Source organism: Epargyreus clarus, unplaced genomic scaffold (genome assembly GCF_041222505.1).
Source record: "Epargyreus clarus isolate Ecla_fem2 unplaced genomic scaffold, WU_Ecla_fem_2.2 ptg000021l, whole genome shotgun sequence".
Lineage (NCBI taxonomy): Eukaryota > Metazoa > Arthropoda > Insecta > Lepidoptera > Hesperiidae > Epargyreus > Epargyreus clarus.
Genome location: NW_027332228.1, coordinates 14,244,146 through 14,267,266, shown reverse-complemented (window position 1 = coordinate 14,267,266; position 23,121 = coordinate 14,244,146). Strand labels below are relative to the sequence as shown.

Genomic DNA, 23,121 nt, shown 5'->3' with positions numbered 1-23,121 from the left:
AGAGACAAAACATGAGGTTACATTTGGTATTGCCAGTTAATAAATTTACCCACCTCATATGTACTTTTGATACAAATCTGTGATATTATTCTATTAAGATTTGTTTACTGCATCAATAATTACATATTATTTTTGTTTACCTACTTTATTTAAAGTTTATTGGGAAAATAAATAATAATGAATAAACATCTATTTACTCATTTATTTACTCAAATAAATAAGGAACACTTTAATTTAAGCCTTCATGTTAATTCATTTATATTACAAAATAACTGAAGTCATTAAATTTAATGAAAACTAAAGTTTTCTTAAATATGAATGTGCATGGCATTAGGGTGCTAAATAAATATTGATTTTATGTACCTAATTACCTCATAGAAAAAAAAAATCTATTCATTATTTGTGTTCAATTGTCTTCCATTGCATGATATTCAATAAGTGTGTTTTTTATAATTCCAAAGAAATAAACACTAATTTTAGTTATATATTAATAATTAAACTAAAAGCTGTGTTATAGAAGATATACTTAAATATCAGCTATTGTAAGTTAGTGTAAGTTTCCGTCTTCGTATTACTTGGGTATACGAAAAATTAAAATTGTTTTTATTAAGTTTAAAAGGCAATTTTGGGAAATTTGAAATTATTGGTCTGTCCTCCCCATGCGTATCCCGACAAATCGCGAATGTTCTACAGCGCCCTAGATTCTTGGTTTTAGTTTGTTCTCGCTCTGACATATCTCTATCCTTCTCTCACGTTCGTTATGAACTGACCTACTCAAGATAACTGTATTGCGCCGTCCCTCAAATACTTAGCAATAAATATAAATTGAGATTTTTATGTTTAAGTACTTAATACCTAAGGAGCAGTGATGGCCTAGTGGTTAAGAAACGCGGCCTCTCGATCGAGGGATCCGAGGTTCAAATCCCAGGCACGCACCTCTGATTTTCAAATTTATGTGCGTATTAGAAATTATCACTTGCTTAAACGGTGAAGGAAAACATCGTGAGGAAACCTGCATACCTGAGAGATTTATAAAAAAAAATCTTAAAGGTATGTGAAGTCTATCAATACGCACTTGGCCAGCGCGGTGGACTATGGCCTAATCCTTCTCATTCTGAGAGGAGACCCGTACCCTGCAGTGGGACAGTAATGGGTTGATGACAGACTTAATACCTTCTTTTTCTAGTTGCAATTGCGAATTATTTATCAGCCCTTTCCCTGGTTACATCATTAAAAGTACGCAGATTAATAATAAACACGAGTTTTGAAGGTGGTCCGAGTTCGGAGGGATTATTTCTTCACAATAACAGTAGTATTATTAAGCGTATTATAATCAAACCTCGCTATAACCATATAGGTAACGTAAAATTATATCTAGGGTTGATTACAGATGTCCATAGGTGCACTGCTTACTCAGCATTAGATGGACTTAATCACGTCCGATCATCAAAACTAACATAGAATAAAATAAGTCAACTGCAAATAAATTGACGAAAATATACGAGAAATACTAATCTATGACGAGAAATAATGCATAATTAAGGAGACAAGAGAATAATGAAATTGCCGCCGTCTAAAGATGGTGATCGTGTGTTGATTAGAGTTATCCATGAGCGACAGTAGCCACTTACCATCAGGTGGGCTGCTGGCTCGTCTGCTATTCTTATATTACAGAAAAATAAATATATAAGTCTTGTATGTATTTAATTTATCATAAATATGTATATAGAGTCGATCACAAGTACAGAGCTCTGAACTTGCGGACTAATTGGGAATATACTCTCAACCCCTAGATGAGTAAAGTACATAGATAGATCACTCCTAACAAGAAAGTGTATCCAGTTTTGAGAATTGAAATTGTTGCATAAATAAAGTTTTGTCTCCGTCTCCGTGCTATAATGTCCCTAATATGTTTGAAATACTTATTTACTTATTACTTAAATTACGCAATATTAGTTATTTATACATTTTCTCTAAGAATGTTTTTTATTTGTCAAAAATTTAAAAGATAACTGACAAGTCAGCCTTTTGTAGCTTCACCCAATTTCAAGGCGGTGAAGTATCTTTCTATTACTTATACCTGCACCTAACTCTTCGTCCTCTTAGTTATCATCATCGTCATGAGAATCAGGCGTCTACTTAAAGTATGGGCTGCAGTGACCACTTACCATCAGGTCAACCACCTATTTGTTTGCTCCCGTGTGATTAAAAAAATACACATGACTATCGTCTTTGAAGTCTGATGACTATTTGTTATTGACTGAACATCAATCATAATTAAATAATACCATGATGTTAAAACTTTGCTTCGTATATGTACTTTGGTGACAGTCTAAAGGAAGAAAAAGTATTTTTATGCGTTTTTTGTGTATTACTTACCATGAGTTTTTACGCCAACCAAGTTCTGACACAATCCGCTAGGGGACTGATTGGAAATTGTATGGGCAAGTACGTAAACAAATACCAAAACAGTCATATTTAGCAAAACGTAAAAACTCCTGGTAAGGGTACTGATTACGTAACAATATTGCCTATAAAGGATGCATTCAACGGGACGCCTCTCAGCCAAAATCAATAATATCCGGGCGACAACAAGGATGGATGATTGTTAGAGCGAGATGGCGAAACACGGGATGCATAAAGTGACCTCATAACAGACATTGATTTATTTATGTCAATTACTAATGTATAGTCTTACTAAAAACTTTTTAAAAGTTAGTCTTATTTAAATCATTACAATATTTGTTTTAACTAATTTAGAAAAATATTTTTTAGTTTATATTTGTCAGAGGAAAGCATTTTTATTACAGTATTTATGTAATAAGCCTTTATGTAATTTGGTTTGTTCATTTGTGTGTAGGTATGTGGACGAGTTATCTGGCAACTGAATTTGGAACTAGTTAGCTCCAACGAATATTTATATTGAAAATAATAGACAGCCTTGTTACACCAATGACTACAGAGATAGTTTAACATCAATTAGGCTAAATAATCATTTACTTTTGTAACATAAAATAATCCATAAGTATCCATCATCTTCAAGTTATTATGTGAATAACAATGAATATTAAACAAACAAGACCAATAGGTTTCAGATGAGTATCTCTTACCATATCATTTAAACCATAAGACAGCAGCCCTTAACACTGCTGTTATTAGTCACGAATAAGTGAGGTGGTGGTGCCTCCGGAGTGGAACCACAATTGGTTTTACTAACGTGAAGAAATACAACTAATTTTCAACTCAGCCTTTATATGATGCATTTTTTTATAATATAGGAGTAGCAGTCGAGCATGCAGTCCACCTGATGGTAAGTGGCTATTGCCGCCCATGGACATCTGTAATCAACCCCAGATTGGATTAGATATTCTTACCTGAGGTCAGCCACATATGCGCCGCTACCCCTGAGGACTAAGCTAGAACGCTTCAAAAAAGTCTGTCTCCCTTACCACACCCTTCGGACCAGAAAACAGCAGTGCTTAACACCGCTGTTATTAGGTAGAAAGAGGTGTGGCGGCGGTGCCGCCAGAGTTGAACCGCAAAGAGTTCTACCACCTTCAAATGATATTATATAATATTAAAATTTAAAAAGACATTGATACGATGCTGTAGAATTTCTACGGAATTGTAGTTAATCTACGACGTAACCATCCGAACAGCTACGATACTATGACTAATAGAGTAAACTATTAGAATTACTCATTACAACGAAATAGTGCGTTCATTTTATTAAGTGATAGCTATAACTATACACTGTATGTTTTCCTATTAAATAAAATATTTCTAAATAACTGAAGTGGTGTTAATGTGAAATGCGATGCTTTATTTTTATGAAAATCTTGATAGCATTCTCTCTTAAGCGTACAATTTTAATATCTTCTGTTTGAAATAAACATTAATACTTATATGTAATATTCAAAATAATAGTACGCAAAAAAACAATTTTGAGAATGTGAAACATATTGCAAAGATGTTGTAGCCGTTTACACCATTGAACTTTACATGGCTCTTTGACTCTACTATGTACCTACCCCGTAGCGAACATAAAGATTTATACTATCTTTCCTTAAATTAAATTTACAATTTGACCTATTCCTATTTTTCTTAACGATTGTATGAAATAAATTATTATTATCATCGAAAGGCTATATGTATATGCTTGGCAGAGGCACGGTTGTGCCTCTGCCAAGCATATACATATAGCCTTTCGAGCCAAAAAAAAAACAAAAAAAAAAAATCGAATTAGGCGTTTAAAGTAAATTTAGATATTCATTGAAAGTGGTAGAGCCCTTAGTAGGTTTGATTCCGAATTACGAAGTCATTAAGTTCTCTTAGGGATATATATTTTTTAGTCTTTTTTTGTTTATAATAATAAATAATAACAATAATACTTATAATTTTTAAGTCAGTGTTTTGAATATTTTCTTATTTATGGCCATAGATTAGTAAAGATACTTCGCCGCCTTGAAATTGAATGAAGCCACAAATGGCTTATTATCGTAAGTTCTTTTTTTGAATTCTTGACAAATAAAAACATTTTAGAGAAAATTTACGAATAAATAACTAATACTGCGTAATTTACATGAATCTACATAATAAATAAATACTTATTTCAAATATTTTAGGAATATTTTAGCACGGAGACGTGGCAAAACTTTTTTACGCAAGTATTTCAATTCTCAAAACTGGGCACATTTTATAGTTCGGAGTGAGTAATCTTTACTAATCTATGTTTATGGCATGATAACTTAAAGCACGAAGAAAATAATTATTGGTCTAGATAATTAATAATTATCGGTTAATATATAGATAATTGAATAATTATCGGTTTTATAGTAAGTGACGTGTAATAGTGACAGAAAAATAGTTCTATTTTATAGTGTGTATAATTTGTGTAAAAATTAATATTATTATTATTGTAGCCGACATAATTTTCAAACCTAAATCATTAATCTATCGACAGTACAAGTACGCTTTCTACACTCACGCTTTCTACACTCACAGCCCCACACTAGGATTCCCTGTGTCGTGGGTGCCATGGACACATACAGACAAATACACAAACACTCAGACCCAGAAACAGAAATCTAAATTCATCATTTCGATATCTGTCTGGCCGGGGATCGAACCCGGGACCCTTTGCGCGTCAGACCGGTATGGTGGCCCCTCCGCCACGTGGGTCGTCCAATAGTATTAATAATGTTAGTTTTTTATTACTTAGTATTAATTTTCATAACCACATTCAGTGGTCACCTATCAATATTTCTTCAAAACTATTACTATCAAAACTACCAAGTAATTGCTTAATATATAGCTAATATTGTCGTTTGTCTCGTTTGTTTTTATTAATCTAGTGAAGTTGGAAAATAGGAGGTAATGAGTATATAAATTAAAAGACGTAAATTAAACTTTAACCTTTTTTATTGACCAGCAATAATTGATCATCTGTTGATTGGAATGTTTACAATTAAAATAAATTAAAATAATATTTACATTTAAAACAAATCAGTCATTGTCACTTACTAACGAAATACTTATTTTATAAATTTAGTAATTTATGCACTTAATCAACTTCTTCTACGGTGGGTCCTGAATTATTGGGTTGCGCGTACTGCTGGTATTGCTGGTAGCCTCCCGCGCCTCCGTTCTGTGCGGCGCCCGCGCCTGCTCCCGCGCCGTGCATCTTGCTCATGAGCGGCGAGCACGTGCGCTGCAAGTCCTTTAGCTTGTGCTCGTACTCCTCCTTCTCGGCCAGCGTGTTGTTGTCGAGCCACTGCAGCGCCGCGTCGCACTCGCTCCGCGCTGTCTCCTTATCCTGCGCGCTCAGCCGCTCGCCCGCCTCGTCCAGCGCCTGCTTCACGCCGAACACGTACGTCTCCAGCTTGTTGCGCGCCGCTACCCGCTCGCGCTGCCGCTCGTCCTCCTCCTTGTAGCGCTCCGCCTCTGCTAACATGCGGTCGATCTCGGCCTGCGACAGCCGCCCCTTGTCGTTCTTGATCACGATGTTCTTGCTGCGCCCGGTGCTGTTCTCTTTAGCGGACACGTTCAAGATACCGTTTGCGTCCAGGTCGAAGGTCACATCTATCTTGGGTACGCCGCGCGGCGCTGGAGGAATGCCTGTCAGGTCGAAACGACCGAGCAAGTTGTTGTCTTTTGTCATCGCGCGTTCGCCCTCATATACTTGGATGGTGACGGCCGGTTGGTTGTCGGAATATGTAGTGAACGTCTGAGATTGCTTGCAGGGAATCTTGGCGTTCCTTTCAATGATCTTTGTCATGACACCGCCGGCGGTTTCGATACCCAGCGACAAGGGAGCCACGTCCACCAGCAGCACATCCTGGATCTTGCTGTGCTGCTCGCCGCTCAGGATGGCTGCCTGCACCGCTGCGCCATAAGCTACAGCCTCGTCGGGGTTGATGGATAAATTAAGTTTCTTGCCACAGAAGAAGTTCTGAAGCATGCTCTGAATCTTCGGGATGCGAGTGGATCCACCGACGAGGACGACGTCATGGATGGAGCTCTTGTCCATTTTAGCATCCTTCAGCGCCTTTTCGACGGGCTCTAGCGTGCCCCTGAACAGATCGGCGTTAAGCTCTTCAAATCGTGCTCGGGAGACTCGAGTGTAGAAGTCCAAGCCCTCGTATAAAGCGTCGATCTCGATGGTGGCCTCGGTGCTGGACGAGAGCGTGCGTTTGGCGCGCTCGGCAGCTGTGCGCAGGCGGCGCAGCGCGCGAGGGTTGCTACGAAGGTCCTTCCTATACTTGCGCTTGAATTCCTCTGCGAGGTGGTTGACGAGGCGGTTGTCGAAGTCCTCGCCTCCAAGGTGCGTGTCGCCGGCCGTGGCCCTAACCTCGAACAGCGAACCCTCGTCGATGGTTAAGATGGATACATCAAAGGTGCCGCCTCCTAAGTCGAAGATGAGCACATTGCGTTCGCCCTTGAGGTTCTTGTCCAGGCCGTAGGCGAGGGCTGCGGCCGTGGGCTCGTTGATGATGCGCAGTACGTTGAGGCCTGCGATGGCGCCCGCGTCCTTCGTGGCTTGTCGCTGCGAGTCGTTGAAGTATGCCGGTACAGTGATGACAGCGTCTCTCACTGTGTTACCCAGGTAGGCTTCAGCGGTCTCCTTCATCTTCGTCAGCACCATGCTGCTGATCTCTTCTGGCGCGAACCTCTTGGTCTCACCTTTGAACTCAACCTGGATTTTGGGTTTGCCGCAGTCGCTGATGACTTTGAAGGGCCAGTGCTGCATGTCCTGTTGGATCTTCGGGTCGTCGAACTTGCGGCCGATCAGCCGCTTGGCGTCGAACACCGTGTTGCTGGGGTTGAGCGCCACTTGGTTCTTCGCCGCATCGCCGATCAGCCGCTCCGTGTCTGTGAAGGCCACGTATGATGGTGTGGTTCTGTTGCCTTGGTCGTTCGCTATGATCTCCACATTCCCATGTTGCCAAACTCCAACGCAGGAATAAGTTGTTCCAAGATCAATTCCAATAGCTGGCATTATGTTTGTTTTCTTCTTAATACTCTTCAAATAGTAGTAAATAAATCACTCAATACTCGTCGCTTAGTAGCTTTGTAGTTGGTGTTTCCACCGCAACTTCTCTTCCTTTTCGTCGTTTGTTTGTGTTTTCAAAACTGAATGCTTTGCCGCGCTCACCGCGAGTATTTATACTCGGCGGAGCTAGCCAATCACGGTCAAGAATTTTCTCGAACCGTCTCGAATCTAACCAATGAGATTGGTTTGAGAGCCGAATGTTCTCGAAAAACATTGGTAACATTCGTATGTTAGACGAGAACGGAAATATACTTGCACGTATTAATCACCCTATGTTAGAGCGAGATGACGCTACGTAATTCTATACGGTGTATAGAATACACCTGGCGTTTTGGTGTTGTCAGCTTTTAAATCTTCCCTTTTACCTAGGTAATCAGATCATTAGTAATGTTTTTGATTTAAGTAATTTATCCGTTTAATTTTAGAACAATTATCAATTACAATCTTACATTGTAATTTATATAAAAATAAACTTTATAATGATGTTTTTTGTGTCATTAATTTGATCGAGAATGTTTGATTATGACTCACACACTCACATTTGTGATAATAAAAATCGAATAAAGATTAAATTATTTTTATTGAATTCACAAATACTTAAGACGTAGGATCATGGCCTAAACCCTTTGCACTGAAAGGAGACTTGTGCCCAGCAGTAGGATATTTATGAAGAACAGTGATATTTGCAAGATAGTAAAACCAAATGTTTCGGCTGGGGATGGGACCACTGTCATAACTATTTTTAACGTGAAGTAGTTCTGTATTTCGTGAGAAGGGTATACAATACAAAAATAAAACCAAACCTCGGGCCTTTTTTAAATGCCCCAAAATAACATTGATTATTTTATTTACTATTGCGATATTTTACAACTGAATTACCTATTACTTAATAACTACTTAATTAACTAATAACTAAATATTTTTAGGAGCATCACCTACATCTGTCGCCATTTCAAACATATGTACTATAGCATTATGCGAATAATAGGGAAATATAGCCATTTAGTGATTTTTTTTGTAGTACATTTTTAATTCAGGCATCTTATTTATTGGTAAATATTATTATGAAACTGGTATCCCTGCGATTATTTAGGGCGCCACCAAACGTTCGAGATGTTTCGTATCGATCTTTTTCCTCTTTCACTCTAATCTCATGTTGTCTCTTTCTTGCGGTAGTTTTATAGTCTAGGAGACGGAGAGTTAATAGCTCGTTACTTAGAATGTTTTTAATGACTTTATAGGTATTCTGGAAATAACAACTGTTCTGCCCACTGAAAATAGGATTTTTTTTATATAATTTAACACAAATTATATAAAGTAAATTGTCAAATACAGTTCTTAAGGTTAAAATTAATTTTACTGTAAGTGTAACTCATTTTAAATTCTTCACACTTGAGTAAAATTGGTGTTATATATATGGTGGATCCGCATGGTATGACAACTCTAGCTCCAACATCAATAATTAATTATATGTACCACTATATACAATTGTATATTATTTACTCTTTAAAAGATGCAAATTTGCACACGCATGGAGTTTCTTGCACGGCTTCATCTCCATAGCGAAACACCTTCCAAAGCGGTGGTAGTTTGTTGACTTTCAAAAAGCATGCTATATGAATCAATTTTGAATAATTGAGATTTGAATTTGAATTTTTCAAATGAGCCTTCAGGTTCGGATTTGGCCCTGAAACACCATTTGAAAAATGTACCCTGTACCTATATTATTGTATTCAAATGTAAAATACTTTGCAAGAGTATCATTTGAAAAACACAGGAAAGATTTTGTTATTATAACATATCATATTTATTCGTGCAATAAAATTTATTCGTGCAATAAAATATCCGGCCGCATACTGTTTAGGTCGCCGGATAGGCCGGATACCGAATAGTTGCCGGTTATCCGTTGCACCACTAGTTATAATTACACCTACACATTTTACTTGCAGTAAGAGTTAAGGGTAAAATATAAAACGTTTGTTCAACATTATTTGTATTTTTTATGCATACTATAAAATAATACACTGTGACAATGACTGTAACTTAATGACTTGAATTTATATACATACTGAACTAGAATTAATCACATTTTTCACATATAGTACAGGATCCCTAGTATAGTTTTCATCATTTATTACTAACAAGCTGATTTTTCGTGAGTAGCTTCGTTTCGACAAGACGCCCAAAATTTTTCCTTACAGCAATGTTGGTAAATGGTAGCTTGATGGGGCAGCAAGGATAAAATATGTTGACCGGACGAATTCTAAAAATTTATTAGTAACCAAATTTTTCTTTGTTAATTATCAAGATAATTATTTAAATAACGTGAAAAAATATTTGTCCTACAAAATATAAGGTTTTTATTAAGGCGTCCCCCCTCTCCAACATGTATCATAAACAAGGTCATGAAAAATAATTACTAACCAGCTGATTTTTTTTTTTATTGGCTGTCTACCATTTACATAGTCTACCATGCACATTGTCCTACAAATTGCATGGTATGTCATCTCGGACCTACGCTGAAAAGATGTTAATTCCGCAGGATTATTTTTTTTATTAGTAACTGTAGGACAAAGGTATCACGTGATAGGATAATATAATTTTTATCTAAATAAAACAATGTCCTACAAAAAAAAGGGTAACTTTTATTAATCCTACAAGATTTGTAATTTAACTATAATATAATATAAATAAACTATGAAACTGGCGGACTGGAATAACGTACTTCGCAATTTGTAGGACAATGTGGGTAGTAAGCTGTGTAAATGTTAGACAGCTAATAAAAAAAAAATCAGCTGGTTAGTAATTATTTTTCATGACCTTGTTTATGATACATGTTGGAGACGGGGGACGCCTTAAAAAAAACCTTATATTTTGTAGGACAAATATTTTTTCACGTTATTTAGATAATTGTCTCGATAATTAATAAAAAAAAAATCGGTTAGTAATATTTTTTTTTGATTCGTCAAATCAACATATTTCATCCCTATTATTTTAGTTATAAACCACAATCGAGAACTTTCGTACGAGAATTTGTTGGGCGTCTCATTGAAACGAAGCTATTCTGGAACACTCAGCTTGATACTAATTATTTTTACATTAAGTATTAGTACTGCAACTTTTAAGTGTAGGTCCGAGATGACATACCATGTAATTTGTAGGACAATGTGCATGGTAGACTATGTAAATGGTAGACAGCCAATAAAAAAAAAATCAGCTGGTTAGTAATTATTTTTCATGACCTTGTTTATGATACATGTTGGAGAGGGGGGACGCCTTAATAAAAACCTTATATTTTGTAGGACAAATATTTTTTCACGTTATTTAAATAATTATCTTGATAATTAACAAAGAAAAATTTGGTTACTAATAAATTTTTAGAATTCGTCCGGTCAACATATTTTATCCTTGCTGCCCCATCAAGCTACCATTTACCAACATTGCTGTAAGGAAAAATGTTGGGCGTCTTGTCGAAACGAAGCTACTCACGAAAAATCAGCTTGTTATTAATAAATGATGAAAACTATACTAGGGATCCTGTACCAATAGTGTAACAAGTATTCATTAATTTCTAAGGCAATGTGAACAAAATAATCATATACTTGATACTACACGTTTCCGACTCCTAGATTATGCGGCATAGAATATTCCAGAAGTATATATCTATCTCCCTTACTCTTTAGGAAAATTTATAATTCCATCTCATATTGCAGATATTGGAAAGTTCTAGAAGGGTAATACGACCAAATCCGAAATGTGGGTGTGGTTACGAAGTAGCAGTGTATAGAAGTATCTTTTCTATTTATAAGGGTTGTAACAATGCGGATTGTCGGACGCTCCTATATAAGCGCCCATGATGACGTAGCCCCTTCAATACCTCTCTCAGTTACCAAACAGAAAAGTTGTGTTGTCGTAAATTGTATTAATATAATTCTGAAGCTGTTAAATACTGTAATATTCCATAAAAACACATCAAGCAAAAGGCGAAATGTTAAAAATATCCAGTAAACGTAAAAGTATCAAAAATGTTATTTGGGAGAATCATAAACCAAGAAGCTTGCAAGGAACGTGAAAACAAAATGGCGGAATCGTCGTTAGGTTGACGTGTACTTCTGAATTTTTGAAAAAGACGAGGCGAGGACTTCACCGGCGAAATGTAAGGTGGGTACAATTAATCATTTTATAATTTCAGGTTAGATTTTAAGTTTTTACGTATCGAGATCACAACGGGAGCGATGAGGTAACAAGACTACGTCATAGTTTTACCTTGAAACCCGACCGCCATTTTGTAGAGTATCACGTACCACCTCATCGTTATTAAAATAGACTTGAGAATACGGTTTAGTTTTAATATAGATTAATTAGTTATTGGTTTGTCGGGTTTTAAAGGTTAAGAAAATTCTTAATAAGTGATTTACGTTTTCCTACGTTCTCACAGTGTTGATTAACTTTGTTAAGCATGCTCTTGGTAGGACAAAATGCATTATAAATTGTGGCACATAAAGGTGTCCTAAGATGTTATTTCTATATATTAAATGATAATACATTATCCATACGAAGGTATCAAATTACAAAAACCAGTAAGTCTGGTATAACATTTAAATTAAAAATATGGTGCAATAGGTACAACCAATGCGTAGGTAGGATGCGTCACAAATGGAAAATCACCATACATGTTGTTTAAATTTTTATATGAGTCCTAAAGACTAAAAATAACATTTGACAACAAAATAAGGCGCTTTGATATTAAAACAAGTAAGTACATAAAATGTACATAAAAATGTTATTACCATCGAATTCCGACACTTATAGCAAACTGTTTCATACGTTTATTTGCTCAATCCAAAGAAGCATAAGTCCGGAAAAATATAATAAAATTAATTCCAAGGTAAATGTGTATAAGTGCACACTCATGTCCAATAATATTGTTATACTGTGTTTTGAATTTTATTAATTATTTAGGACATTATTATACCACAAACGCACCAAAATTGGATGCAAATGATTGTTTATAAAATTGGTAGCTTATAAAACATCTATTAGTTTTAAATACATATGCATGAATTTAGTATAGGTACGTACAATTCTAATCTAGGATTTTTAACACAGAATGTACATAATTAATTGCACAACCTTTGTAACTGTCATGCCAATATTTAGGTCGAATCCATATTTTTATTTACACCAAAAAATCTCCATATTTACGATATCTTAATTTACAGTGAGTTTGTTATTACATTACAATAATTGGTAATAATTAGCACTTGGATGACGTCATGATATAACTGACATAATATGAAATAATACTGACATATTTTGCTTGTCATTATTAAAACGGGTTTGGTGAAATATTTCATTAATTTTAAAAATGGCATTTAACAATCATTTAGGGTTTCGTTCTCACTTAAGTTTACAAAAATGCATACTTATCATTTTTGTACATCCTTCGGTAGAGCTGTTTATTATTTTTTGTATGTATTCAAAACTGTATAAACTTCATTGATTTGTATTACAGGTATTTTACATTCGTGTACTAATTTGACAATTAACGCTTGTTCTACAGACACCGTTTTAAAATCGTGATCAACATACCAGTCGCGGCCCTCTCAGTTCTATGTCCCGGAGTGTAACTCTATCGGTCCAGATCGACATAGCCCTGTCTGTTAAAAGGGCCTACATTCCTATCAGCAATAGCCAAATAAATCCGCCTAAGGATCTTTTTGTCTATTACTAAGGTATTAAACTTAAAAATAGATTTAATCCTAACAACCTCATTATATATCTTAACTAACTGCACTGTAAACCTTTGTTCAATTAGTATCGGTGATCAAACTTAAAACGAGTTCTTACTTGGTGTTGAACCGAGAAGCATTTCGATGGCGATTTGCGTTGCCATTAAACTCGTGTGAGATTTGAGTGCCCAATTTCCATATTATGGATAAAAAACAATATTTTAAATAAATCTTTCAGTTCATTTTACATAATTTAAAAATTTAACGTTCAAAACGTAGCTTTGTGTTTCACTTCAAAATGCCATAAATTTTGGTAAACCTTCTACTTTCTGTAATGAATATCGCATTGATTTTCAGATGTTTGTTTAGATGTTGGCGCAACAGGCAGGCTTGTTCGTAGACTTAAGGGCCGGTCGTAGTCATGCTGCAGGGTCTAGAGGTCGCGTTTAAGGTCGTCGTAGTCGTATACTATTAGTTTAATCTAAAACCAATGTAAACTATTGAAGAAAAACTTATTGTGTGTAAAGATATTAAACTGAAGTTTTTACCTTCCCTTTATTTTATTTCATTACTGAAGTTGAAACTTCAGATAGATTTTTTTCTTTAGGTGGATAGTGAATGCTTCATTACATACTGCTGGCCATTATTGGTTCGATGTTATTTTCGGCAACGATGGAGACTAAGTTGGTATATGTAAAATACGATAATAAACGAACTGCTAAAAGGAAAAATCTGAATATTATTAGGAATTTACACAGGCTTCAAGGAAAATTAATGAATTATATACTACAATAATATTTACAGGAAAACGTATTATATCGAATCGTACACTTATTTATATAAACAGTATCGCGCTTTAAATAACTGCAACTTACTGATCTCGGCAAGGAAGGTTTTTAAACAATAGCACGTTAAAAGAACAACAATTTAAAATGAAGTTTTAACATTATAAAATTTTCTATTTCTATGTCTATGTTTGCAATAAATTGGGAACTGATTTTCATTCAGAAATGGTTGTCAGAAAAAATGTACAATTGAGTGTGCAAATAATATGGAATACTATTTTAGCGACTTTTTCTGAAAAAAACATTATATATATTGATGATATTTATATTCATGAGATTTTATAAAGCGAGATTTTAAATTTGTAATAAATTGCCACCATTACAAACTCTTTTGTAAGTCTACGCTTAAAAAATAAGCAAACCTCTAATAATATCTAATGAGCATCCCCCAAAAATGAACCTTCTAGAACTCTAAATTAATCATTGTTCGGATATGAGCAACCTTTATGATATTACAAAATTTAAGCTCTGCGTTGTCTGTTTTTAGTAAACTTGATATTTTAAAAATTGTTGTGATGACATTTTAGGCGGATAAAATTCATAACGACCCAGAACAATTATTACAATTATTTTATTTTATTAATTGAATGAAAGCAATTCAATAGGGATGGGAACTAAAACACTATTTAGTGTAACAGAAAATCTTATTTCGTCCGTATAACTCAAATAAAAATAACACATATTTTGTCTAGAGAACGTTTTGAACGAAGTTAGTGTTGCTAGTACTTTTATCAGAATTATTATAGAGAATGCGAGAAATAACAGAGAAAAAAATAAACTAAAAGGGGCATTTGCTAGATCATATATAATTTTCAATTTTGACAAATACTACTCGACCAAGCCAACTAGACAAATGTCAACGAATGACGTCACTCGCAAGTTATGTGCGTACCGCTAACAATAAAATAATAGCGTGTTGTGAGATGTTGATTCATATTTCATACCTATGAAATGTAAATGTTAATAAATTTATGTCTAATAATTTATACTTTAACGACTGTTACGAAAACTAATGAGAACAAAAAAAAAATGTTAAACATAAAACTCGCAATATCATTGTTCGCTCTCCGCTAAGATGTGTCTTATTTATCCCCATTTTGATGCTGTCTTAGCACACAGCCCAGTCAAAACTTAATAAATAACGTACTCATTATCAAAGAAACTATAAGTATGTACAGTGATAACAATAACAACATCGAACAAAAAATATAATCCATAAATTATTTGTGAATCGTGAGAGTGAGACTTAAGCTGCGAACAGTACTAGGATGTGATCGGGGCATGAGGCGGTACCCGGGTAGAGGCCGCATTCCACCCGTTTGTCTAGTTGGCTTGGTCGACTTGTATAAAGAATATTCGGTATTGAAATTAAATACAAATAAAAAAATATTAAAATGTTAAAAATATTTTGATGACCATACTACTAATGACGGCGCGAGAGGCTGACGACAACGAAATCTTTCTTTTTATAATGAAACTTCGCGAACATGAATATCAGAGCAAGATAATTGAGAATACTATAAAAGACCCTTCGTTACGAACCTTTATTACGATGAAATTTCACAAAATCTTTTATGATTGAAATAGATTATTGATGATATAGGTAATAAATAATTGTACAAAAAATATATCACAATTACGTAAATAAAATTTATATCCGTACAAAGTGTGGTATATTTTAAAAAAGAAAATAAATACGGAAAATAATACCAAGTATACTCGGAAGTGTTGCTAGTTAAAGGTTGTATCAGAAATATTAAAGATTACGGAAAGAAATCTGAAAGTAGATAACAACAAATTAAATAAGTAACGGGCTCATATATAATGAAATAATAAATTTTGTTAAAGTTTGTTATAGGTGCATAAAGAAAAAGCAAAAAGAAAATCTAAAAATGCGACTGTGCCAACACTAGAATATTTTTAGTCTGTGGTATCAAATATGCCGGCCGGCGGGAAAGCAGGGTACAAAGAACAAGCTATAATTCTGTTCAATCAGTGGGTCCAGTTAATAATATTTTTTTAAAATTATAACATCAATTAAGGACTTTTAATCTACAAATATAAAAAGAACTAATTTATTGTTAGAAATTTACCATCACACTTTATAAAACATCGCGATTCATGGATATATAAAAAGTAAGCAAAATATACTAACTTGATAGTGTTATCGATGTTTAAGTGAAATTAGTAAGTACGAGTCTAGTTCGCACATGGAGGCTTCCCTACCACCAAATGTTTATTACTTTGTACTTTTATTCATTTTATTATTTTCAACAAGACGTAGTTATATGAAACAACGCAATCTAGTCAAGCCTAAAGAACTACCGATACAGACGCCATCTATCACTATTTCTTGACAATGTCTAAATCTATCATCATAGATGGCGTTGGGGTGATAATGAATGATGCGTAAACAACTTATAATAAAATTAAAATAACTGTATTAAAATATGATTTATTGTTCTTATCTGTATTTATAATAATAGCAGTTATAGTAGTAAACGGATTGTAAAAAATCCAATTGTCTTCTTAGTCCTTTCCTTTATTTTAATTTTAGTATTTGTAAAAAGCATCCACCGATAGGCAACTTCTGTAAACATTTCAATTGTCTATCTACTAGGGCTTCAGAGATAGAGCCCTGTGACAGACGGACAGACAGACAGACAGACAGACAGCGAAGCCTTAGTAATAGGGTACCGTTTTTACCCTTTTGGGTATGGAACCATAAAGATATATAGACATTGTTCACTGGGCACTGTTGTTCATAGGACATATAGACATTATTCACCAGCCAATTTACTACGAAGATTAGAATATGGTATTTTATGATGATACATAGATAGCATTTAGGTGTATACACACTTACTAAAAAAAAAAATTATAATAGTTATCCACCTACACAAAAAATAAAAATAACTTAAGAATATATATATCATTAAGGGATAAAAGGCACTTAAATTGTTTTTAGGCTTTTCTAGTCTACAGTTGATCATAGATTAATATTTTATTAATCTATGCAATTGATGATAAATACAAAGAATCATTATAAGAGTTTATTGAGTTTACTGATTCTGCATATACCTCAGGTAACAGATTGTGTTGTTCAAAAGTGACATCTTTACTGTTTGCTAGATTAGAATATCTATGGTCTGAAGTAGCTGCGATATTTCAAAGACGAGAAGATTCTATGATACTGCATAAGAACGATTTAAGTACACAAATAATTACGAATTAAAGTAGATATATTTATATTATACATATTAATTTTAATATATTTATATTTATAAAAAATAGTGAGAAAAGGCACTCTGAGTGATTAGGCGTTACTAAACAGTATATGTAAATAAGGACAAAAAACATTATTAGAGATCATTTTGGAAATAATTCATTTAATTTTACTTTTATATATTTTCCAAAGAATGAAATTAACGACTGATCATAATTTATTATTCTATAAAAAATATATTTTTACTATATTACTTGATTAGGTTTTATCTATGGTCTCTACCATCACGTGCTGTATACTAGGTACTAAATAAACTTATACATATATTTATATACAATCCAATATGAAGAACAAATTATTATACGTGAAGGCAGAAACGATACGTTTAGTGATAAGGCATTAATAGTCGATATTTGATTATTTATTTACAATTATGAAGACAAAATATTTAAAAAGGTTTATTTTATAAATGATTCAATCTTATTTTGCTGCAACTCGATATTTCCAAAAAAATACATTGTACGATTCATTATGACTATTAAAACTGGATATTTTCATTATGTATCTTGATTCGGTTTTATCTATGGTCTCTACCAGCAGACTTACTGCACAAACAAATGAATGCTATGTCATGAGGCTGCATAAATATGAATTAAGCATAATTTAACAATTACTAAATAAAACATTAGACACAAAAATATAAAAAGGTATCTAAATATGCAACGTGAAATGATTTAGTGATTAGGCATAAGTAGTCGATATTTGATTACTACGAAAAATAACAGAAACTTACTTATAATTTTAAGAGGAAACTTTTTAACGTAATGTAAGAATTAGGTCACATTTTTAATGGTCACGTATTTAACTAACTGTTAATTAATAAATAATTATTTATCTGATATACTAGAAAAACACAATATCTACAGGCGAACAAATACATGAGAATTTCTTCACTTGTTCATTCTAGTAACTTGTTTCGACTTAAATGATGACTAAATCATAAAGATGCAGTAAAAAGGCCTTCCCACTGTGGACCGAACATTTAATAGATATAGATTTCATGTCGAATGTCGGCTTAATAACAAAGCATTAGTTGAAAAGTTATTAAATTCAAAAGGCGAACATTTAATAAGCGAACTTATTAATGAAAAAACTTTTACTAAGTACTCAAATTTATACGTAAGCACAAAAACGTAATTTACGGTTAATATATAAGTTTCGAATGGAGTTTCTATTACTTAACTTATTATGGACTGTTCTATTTCACATCACATTTATCGAATATCTTTCCATCGTTGGGCGGCCAGTAAAGTGTTAAAATCCCTTCGACTTAAATATTTTCTAAATCACAATGAGGTAGAGGATGAGTGATTACTATTGTAGGGCGAACAAGTAATAGATATGTTTCTTGTCTAGTCAAATGTCGACTTAATAACAATGCATTAGTTGAAGAGTTATCAAATTCAAATGGCGAATATTTAATAGCCGAAAAGGCAAACTTATTGAGAGAATACGTAACGATATGTTTTCGTGAAGAGTTATCAAATTCAAATGGCGAATATTTAAAAGCCGAAAAGGCAAACTTATTGGAGAGAATACGTAACGATACGTTTACGCGAAGAGTTATCAAATTCAAATGGCGAATATTTTATAGGCGAAAAGGCGAACTTATTAATGAGAATACTTTTGCTTAGTACTCAAATTTTGTAACCACAAAAACGTAATTAACAGTTAAGATATACGATTTGAATGGAGTTAGGCTATTCTATTTCACATCACGTTTACCGAATATCTTTCCATCGTTGGGCGGCCAGTAAAATGTTAAAATCCTTTCTCTTAAATATTTACTACAACACAGTTAGGTAGAGGATAAGTCATTCCCCTTATGGGGCAAACATGTAATAGATATAGGTTTCTTGTCTGGTCAAATGTCGACTTAATAACAATGCATTAATTGAAGAGTTATCAAATTCAAATGGCGAATATTTAATAGCCGAAAAGGCAAACTTATTAAAAGAATACGTAACGATACGTTTACGCGAAGAGTTAACAAATTCAAATGGCGAATATTTTATAGGCGACAAGACGAACTTATTATTGAGAATACTTTTGCTTAGTATTTAACTTTTGTAAGCACAAAAACGTAATTAACAGTTAAGATATACGATTTGAATGGAGTTAGGCTATTCTATTTCACATCACGTTTACCGAATATCTTTCCATCGTTGGGCGGCCAGTAAAATGTTAAAATCCTTTCTCTTAAATATTTACTACAACACAGTTAGGTAGAGGATAAGTCATTCCCCTTATGGGGCAAACATGTAATAGATATAGGTTTCTTGTCTGGTCAAATGTCGACTTAATAACAATGCATTAATTGAAGAGTTATCAAATTCAAATGGCGAATATTTAATAGCCGAAAAGGCAAACTTATTAAAAGAATACGTAACGATACGTTTACGCGAAGAGTTAACAAATTCAAAAGGCGAATATTTTATAGGCGACAAGACGAACTTATTATTGAGAATACTTTTGCTTAGTATTTAACTTTTGTAAGCACAAAAACGTAATTAACAGTTAAGATATACGATTTGAATGGAGTTAGGCTATTCTATTTCACATCACGTTTACCGAATATCTTTCCATCGTTGGGCCGCCAGTAAAATGTTAAAATCCTTTCTCTTAAATATTTACTACAAAACAGTTAGGTAGAGGATAAGTCATTCCCCTTATGGGGCAAACATGTAATAGATATAGGTTTCTTGTCTGGTCAAATGTCGACTTAATAACAATGCATTAATTGAAGAGTTATCAAATTCAAATGGCGAATATTTAATAGCCGAAAAGGCAAACTTATTAAGAGAATACGTAACGATACGTTTACGCGAGGAGTTATCCAATTCAAAAGGCGAATATTTTATAGGCGAAAAGGCGAACTTATTAATGAGAATACTTTTGCTTAGTATTTAATTTTTGTAAGCACAAAAACGTAATTAACAGTTAAGATATACGATTTGAATGGAGTTAGGCTATTTTATTTCACATCATATTTACCGAATATCTTTCCATCGTTGGGCGGCCAGTAAAGTGTTAAAATCCTGTCTCTTAAATATTTACTACATCACAATGAGGTAGAGGATAAGTCATTCCCCTTATGGGGCAAACATGTAATAGATATAGGTTTCTTGTCTGGTCAAATGTCGACTTAATAACAATGCATTAATTGAAGAGTTATCAAATTCAAATGGCGAATATTTAATAGCCAAAAAGGCAAACTTATTGAGAGAATACGTAACGATATGTTTTCGTGAAGAGTTATCAAATTCAAATGGCGAATATTAAATAGCCGAAAAGGCAAACTTACTAAGAGAATACGTAACGATACGTTTACGCGAAGAGTTAACAAATTCAAAAGGCGAATATTTTATAGGCGACAAGACGAACTTATTATTGAGAATACTTTTGCTTAGTATTTAACTTTTGTAAGCACAAAAACGTAATTAACAGTTAAGATATACGATTTGAATGGAGTTAGGCTATTCTATTTCACATCACGTTTACCGCATATCTTTCCATCGTTGGGCGGCCAGTAAAATGTTAAAATCCTTTCTCTTAAATATTTACTACAACACAGTTAGGTAGAGGATAAGTCATTCCCCTTATGGGGCAAACATGTAATAGATATAGGTTTCTTGTCTGGTCAAATGTCGACTTAATAACAATGCATTAATTGAAGAGTTATCAAATTCAAATGGCGAATATTTAATAGCCGAAAAGGCAAACTTATTAAGAGAATACGTAACGATACGTTTACGCGAGGAGTTATCCAATTCAAAAGGCGAATATTTTATAGGCGAAAAGGCGAACTTATTAATGAGAATACTTTTGCTTAGTATTTAATTTTTGTAAGCACAAAAACGTAATTAACAGTTAAGATATACGATTTGAATGGAGTTAGGCTATTTTATTTCACATCATATTTACCGAATATCTTTCCATCGTTGGGCGGCCAGTAAAGTGTTAAAATCCTGTCTCTTAAATATTTACTACATCACAATGAGGTAGAGGATAAGTCATTCCCCTTATGGGGCAAACATGTAATAGATATAGGTTTCTTGTCTGGTCAAATGTCGACTTAATAACAATGCATTAATTGAAGAGTTATCAAATTCAAATGGCGAATATTTAATAGCCGAAAAGGCAAACTTATTAAGAGAATACGTAACGATACGTTTACGCGAGGAGTTATCCAATTCAAAAGGCGAATATTTTATAGGCGAAAAGGCGAACTTATTAATGAGAATACTTTTGCTTAGTATTTAATTTTTGTAAGCACAAAAACGTAATTAACAGTTAAGATATACGATTTGAATGGAGTTAGGCTATTTTATTTCACATCATATTTACCGAATATCTTTCCATCGTTGGGCGGCCAGTAAAGTGTTAAAATCCTTTCTCTTAAATATTTACTACAACACAGTGAGGTAGAGGATAAGTCATTCCCCTTATGGGGCAAACATGTAATAGATATAGGTTTCTTGTCTGGTCAAATGTCGACTTAATAACAATGCATTAATTGAAGAGTTATCAAATTCAAATGGCGAATATTTAATAGCCAAAAAGGCAAACTTATTGAGAGAATACGTAACGATATGTTTTCGTGAAGAGTTATCAAATTCAAATGGCGAATATTAAATAGCCGAAAAGGCAAACTTATTAAGAGAATACGTAACGATACGTTTACGCGAAGAGTTATCAAATTCAAAAGGCGAATATTTTATAGGCGAAAAGGCGAACTTATTAAAATCATATTATTATTATTATTATTAATGAGAATACTTTTGCTTAGTATTTAATTTTTGTAACCGCAAAAACGTAATTAACAGTTCAGATATACTATTTGAATGGAGTTAGGCTATTCTATTTCACATCACGTTTACCGAATATCTTTCCATCGTTGGGCGGCCAGTAAAGTGTTAAAATCCTTTCTCTTAAATATTTACTACAACACAGTGAGGTAGAGGATAAGTCATTCCCCTTATGGGGCAAACATGTAATAGATATAGGTTTCTTGTCTGGTCAAATGTCGACTTAATAACAATGCATTAATTGAAGAGTTATCAAATTCAAATGGCGAATATTTAATAGCCGAAAAGGCAAACTTATTGAGATAATACGTAACGATATGTTTTCGTGAAGAGTTATCAAATTCAAATGGCGAATATTTAAAAGCCGAAAAGGCAAACTTATTGAGAGAATACGTAACGATACGTTTACGCGAAGAGTTATCAAATTCAAAAGACGAATATTTTATAGGCGAAAAGGTGAACTTATTAATGAGAATACTTTTGCTTAGTACTCAAATTTTGTAACCACAAAAACGTAATTAACAGTTAAGATATACGATTTGAATGGAGTTAGGCTATTCTATTTCACATCACGTTTACCGAATATCTTTCCATCGTTGGGCGGCCAGTAAAGTGTTAAAATCCTTTCTCTTAAATATTTACTACAACAAAGTGAGGTAGAGGATAAGTCATTCCCCTTATGGGGCAAACATGTAATAGATATAGGTTTCTTGTCTGGTCAAATGTCGACTTAATAACAATGCATTAATTGAAGAGTTATCAAATTCTAATGGCGAATATTTAATAGCCGAAAAGGCAAACTTATTAAGAGAATACGTAACGATACGTTTACGCGAAGAGTTATCAAATTCAAAAGGCGAATATTTTATAGGCGAAAAGACGAACTTATTATTGAGAA

General features: G+C 33.7%; 1 protein-coding gene and 1 long non-coding RNA gene across 4 annotated transcripts in view; one reads left to right on the top strand and one right to left on the bottom strand.

Annotated features, from left to right (window-relative positions):
• Window positions 1–5,403: 5,403 nt before the first annotated feature.
• On the bottom strand, window positions 5,404–7,646 carry LOC140750772 (heat shock protein 68-like). The gene has a single exon (XM_073084486.1). The coding sequence runs from the start codon at window positions 7,496–7,498 to the stop codon at window positions 5,564–5,566; it is 1,935 nt and encodes a 644-aa protein (XP_072940587.1). The 5' UTR covers window positions 7,499–7,646; the 3' UTR covers window positions 5,404–5,563.
• A 3,768-nt stretch (window positions 7,647–11,414) lies between these two features.
• Window positions 11,415–23,121, top strand: part of LOC140750693 (uncharacterized) — a 56,823-nt gene continuing 45,116 nt past the window's right edge. For 2 of the 3 annotated variants that reach the window (XR_012103239.1, XR_012103241.1), the window contains exon 1: window positions 11,416–11,713. This is a non-coding gene — a long non-coding RNA (uncharacterized LOC140750693). Of the gene's footprint in view, window positions 11,714–13,115; window positions 13,288–23,121 lie in introns of all 3 variants that reach the window. The other variant, XR_012103240.1, reaches the window with a different exon arrangement.